The sequence below is a fragment of the Colletotrichum chrysophilum genome (genome assembly GCF_026319265.1).
Source record: "Colletotrichum chrysophilum strain AFK26 chromosome Unknown scaffold_286, whole genome shotgun sequence".
NCBI lineage: Eukaryota > Fungi > Ascomycota > Sordariomycetes > Glomerellales > Glomerellaceae > Colletotrichum > Colletotrichum chrysophilum.
The window spans coordinates 3219-8332 of record NW_026517573.1 but is presented as its reverse complement, the minus strand read 5'-3'; the positions used below and the strand labels follow the sequence as shown (position 1 = coordinate 8332).

Genomic DNA, 5114 nt, shown 5'->3' with positions numbered 1-5114 from the left:
TTTGGAGAGTGGCCGGGGTCGGTATGAAACTTGTGAAATTAGGCTATCGCACAAAACGAACAGAGTAATGGACTCGGGATAAAAGACAGAAATGCATGATACAGCACCCACCCGATAGCAGACCGTTGGCCTTATATACTGGAGCACTCAGGACAGGGCACTCTGGACAAGAACTTGAAACATGTTCAGCCCGCCAACATGGACGAAGCAGGCGAGGTTCAACGAGACATCACGGAGCCCCGGTTGCGTATCACTCATCAAGGCTCATTTTTGCCGTACCAGAAGGCAGTCGGCATCGTGTCACACCAACCCTCAGGATGTCTTGCATATAATGGTTCTGAGACATCCGAGACAGCGGAGGCGGCCGTGGCGATCTAGGCTTTCCCAGCATCTGCCCCTTTGGGTCCTAGTTTGTAAAGCCAGATTGTCTAGTTGGAGATATTTGAATCGTTGTAAGTAACAATGGCCGTATGTTTAGCTTTTCAGCCCGACTCGTGAGCCTCAAGCCCGGAGCCGGGAGCTTGAGCCGAAAGTCTCGGTTTCGTTGGAGCTGTCCGGTCGGAAGTAGCGGATACGATCACGAAGGTTTACAACGGAACCCGGGGAGCAACCGAAGCAACAAAGAGAAGCACGTTTCCACAGTCAAGTCTGCCAACCGTCATCTGAAAATAGCCACATTTCGATATCTGAAGGCTGTTACATCCCAATTTTGCTCCGCCATTTCTCCGCACTCGCGATCCTTGTCTTATTTCAGAAGTTAAGACCGAATCTCTGGCAAAGCTACAGTTCAGCCGTTCAACCGTGCCACGAGCCGCATGTACCGGTGATTATGTATATGTAGCCCATGTGAAAGAGTCCAGAATATCCGCGGATTTTAGCACAATTCGCCTCCGAAATTCGTCGATTTTCGATTTTCAACTTAAACTTGTCTGAGGCATTGTGCGCTTCTGCCATAGGCAAACGACTCCTCCGTCATGAACTCCACCGCTCTCCCCATTCAATCCCCCCCTCAATTAGTGAGTTTGCTGAGAAACAGCTCAGCACTCGCAACCGTGTTGATTCTAGCCATTTTAAGCCCGATATTGGTCAGATGGATGGCTTCAGATCGCGGAATCCCAAAGATCACAAGCTCAAAGTCTTGGTTTGCAAGCAGGCAGGACTTCGCTGCGCATGGCGTCGAGATCATCGAGAAAGGTTTCAAACAGGCAAAGAGCGGCGTTTTTCGAGTCACAGCTTTGGATGGTATTCAATTAACCCATGACTGAATGTCAATTGTCCTAGACTCACCAGCTGCAGGATCAGATTTGGTGCTTTTGGCACCCGAACATTGGTTGGCGATATGCAAGAAGAAGGATGAAGAAGTTGCACCCGCTCGCAAAGAGGTATGACATGATCAGTATCATCATACAGGATGGGTGATAGCTAACGAATTAAGTTCTTTCTCTGCGACTTGCATGGTGCCCCTTTCGAAGAGCCATATCTGTATCGTTATCTAGCTTCCCGCATGCCGGGTTTTGGTAGGTGGAGGCGTCCAGGTATGAGACAAGATGATGAGCTGACAGTATGCTTTGAATCGAAAGATAAACACCTGGATGTCATCTCCGAGGCTTTAGATGAGGGAATCGCGAGCGTTCTCAGCGAGGGTTTCGACTACTCACACGGTGGTAGGTGTGGCGGCTAGCCCGTGGTGCCTTGTGCAGCATGACAGTGAAGGTGTTTTGCTAATAATGCCACTAATATAGACAGCAGGCCTGTTATCATGCAGCCGCAAATTTTACACGTCTATTCTCATGTAATATGGCGGGTCATTCTTGGCAACAACTTCAGTCCCGAGGTGGTGGATATATTTGAAAGCTATTCAGCAACACTCATTCCCGTGATGAAAGCTCTCAAGGCTCAGCGACCCATCATAGCTCGAATTACCGCGGCGTTTTCAAGTGACGTTCGTAAGGTCAATGCTCAGCTGGAGAGGGTGACAGCTTTTTTCACCCCTCTCTTCGAGCAGTGTGCCCAAGCCTTGGAGCAAGGCTTGGACATGAGTTCAGTCAACAACGATTGGCTAGAAGAGTTGGTTCGCATGGCACCCGAAGAAAAAAGGCGTGACTACAAGTACCTCACCAACGTCTTAATTGGCTTTGCTTTCACCTTCGTGTTTTCTCCGGGACCGTCGACGACGCAGATTGTGTATGAGTTTGCGTTCCGTCCTGACTACACTAAACTTGTGCTCGAGGAGGCAAACCAAGTTTTGGGAGAACAGGTGGATATCTGGCACTTTACACGGGATAGTCTCCGGAGGCTGTCGTTGCTGGACAGCTTTTGCAAAGAGACACACAAACACCACCCGACGGCTGCATGTAAGGCACAGCATGGGGTGGATTTGCGCAGGGACGTGCTGACTGATGTGGATAGCCAACCTGATGAAAAAGATTCACAAGACGCAAACGCTTCCGAATGGAGTCGTTCTTCCTGCGGGGACAATTTTCGAAGTTGTAATGACGGCAGCACATTTGTCCAACCCAGGTTTTGACAGCCCGGCCAAATGGAACGGGCGGCGATACCACGAGCTGCGGCAACAGATGTCTAATAGTATTGGCGCCAATAAGTATGACTGGGGCACAGCAACCAGAGACGATGTCAACTTTGGTTATGCCTCCCACATGTGTCCTGGCCGATGGGCTGGATGCTCCATTGCCAAAATGTTTCTCATCAAACTCCTGGCTAAATACGAAATTCGGCCAGAAGACGGAGCGAGTGAAAGATATCAAGATTTTCACTCAGGTCAATATGTATGTGAATCATTTTCTACAATGTGTCATGATGTATTACTCAACTGCAATGCTCAAAGACATCCCACTGACTCTCAACGCTGCAGATTCTACCAAACCCAACGAAACATATCCTAGTGCGACCCAGGAAGTGAAAGTTCTGCAGTTGGCTCAGGACTTATATGGAGGCTTTCCAAAGGGGCAGCATGCGGTTGGAGTATGTATCAGAATACTAGGGCGAGACTGCAGAACTTTCTTGTTTGCCTTAGTTACTTCATTCAAAGCCTGAATCACAACAGTTTTCTGCATTACAAGGACTGGGAAACAACAGCCAACGAGAAATTACCTAGTTTCTAGCTAATTCACATGAATGGTTTTCATCAATACGGGTCTGGCAAGTGCTACCTGCTTTAATGGCTTCTGATCGTGCGCCTTCTCTTTGGGAAGCTGGCAAAGGCAAGGAAGGTGAGGAGAGGTACCCAGGATGCATTGCTCCTTCCTTTTTTTGTTGCCCGTCCCAGGTCCGTCATCTCCCATTCAGATTTCAGAAGTACAATATCCACCTTTGCAGGTGGACAACTCGCCCTTTCCCTCCTCCCTTCCATCGAGATTGTCCAAATTCCCAAGAATTCCCAACGTGGCCACCCAACCCCCAAGCTTTTATGGCCAATAGCCTGTATGCCCGTCTACCCGATCCGTTACGCTCTCTTGCCAGCTTGATCGAAACACCGAGCACCGACATGGAGTCGCTGCAGGCGTCGCTGTGCGATCGCGCCAGCAAGGATCCTCAATCTTCAACCAACCACTTCATCAAACTCCCCAATGAGCTTGTCCTCGAAATCATCAACCTCTGCCAGACGCGCAAAGCTCTCTCACGTGTCAATAAACAGCTTCGCTCGTTGACGATTCCCTACATCTTCCGGCGGATGAGAAAGTGGATCAACGAGGACAAGCTTTTTGACAGCCTTCAAGTCATCGAGAAGAACCCTACCATCCTGTCTGCCGTCCAGTGCGTCGCTGCCCTCACCTTCTACCCTAATACATCGATTCTGATATTTGCAGACATTTCTCTCTTTCATCCGACGGCCCCAACAGACCTGCATCCCGCTGGGACTTTCTTGACTCCGCCAGTGGTCCCTGTCCTGCAGCAACCCCTGCTCTGTTGGCAACCGTTCTGCAAAAGATGATTAATCTCGAGGAGCTCTCAGACTCCGCTACGGCAACAAGACTCTATCAGGCCCTCTTCGCAAGGAACTTCTCGATAAGAACATCGTCTTAGCATCCATCCGAATCTTGACCTTTGGCAACACATCTACCATGAACTTCGTCCCCAGCACTTTCATCAACTTACGTGTGCTCAGTGTCACCGTCAAGACATCTCCCAAGAAGACGCCTGGACTGCAAGCCGCCTCGACGAAATTGCAGCTAGAGGTCCTCGAGCTCAAGCAGGACAATTGGACGACTGAAGACGTTGAGGAAATCTTCGAACTCTTCCCTCAAGTCTCGAAGCTTCTCGTTGACGGCGAGCTGAAGAACACCAGAGTCTCAGTGAATCCTGAAGTTCCGCCGAAATAGTCGAAACTAACAGAATCAGGCGCTCATCCCCATATTCAAGCAATTCAACAATCTGCGATATCTTGCTCTGACCACTGTTCCCAAGGTCTATCCCCGTCCAGGTCTTTTCGACGACGAGCTCCTCGATGAGATTGATGATCTTCGCGAGACACATCCCCTCAAGGAGGATCTGATAATCAATGCTGTGGAGCTTTTCCAGCAATGCCAGCAACTAGAGACAGTATGCTTGAAGGATGTTTTCGACGGACACGTCTTCCTGCCCACCAGAAATGGTAAAGAGATTACTGTCGATGACATCGTCTTCACCGATGAGGATGGGTTTACATTCGGTTGGCCGGTTCTTTCGACTATGTAAGAAGGATTCAAAAAGTGGTGGACGGGCTTTATTTACTTTGCTTTGACGGACAAGATCAGTGTTAGAATGACTGTAATTGGCGGTGGAAGAAAACGGCAATGAATGGGACGATAAATGAAACTTAGTTATCTGTGCCTCTCCGCCCCCTTTGCTATCTTGCTTCGCGCGCAAACATGACATCAACGCAGTCCAACGCCTCATGCTCGGTGCACTCAAAGCCACATGTTGAAGTTGCTGGTTATTTAATCACTCGACTAATTTCCGCAGACGCGGATGGCGCGCAGGAAAGCGCGGCGGGAGAAACGCGTGCGGGGCAAGGTTGCATCGGATATGGATCGGCATTCGCGGAGCTCATCCCTCCTCGCAATGATTAATCCCGCCCGCCCAATGGTCGACGAAAGTTGCATCACTCTGCAGAG

At 49.6% G+C, this 5114-nt stretch overlaps 1 protein-coding gene across 1 annotated transcript; it reads left to right on the top strand.

Annotated features, from left to right (window-relative positions):
• Positions 1–3505: 3505 nt before the first annotated feature.
• On the top strand, positions 3506–4695 carry COL26b_014044 (uncharacterized protein; the record flags this gene model as incomplete). The annotated part of the gene is made up of 3 exons (XM_053186624.1): positions 3506–3774; positions 3974–4313; positions 4360–4695. 3 exons carry the CDS (start codon positions 3506–3508, stop codon positions 4693–4695), a joined length of 945 nt encoding a protein of 314 aa, XP_053029428.1.
• Positions 4696–5114: the final 419 nt, after the last annotated feature.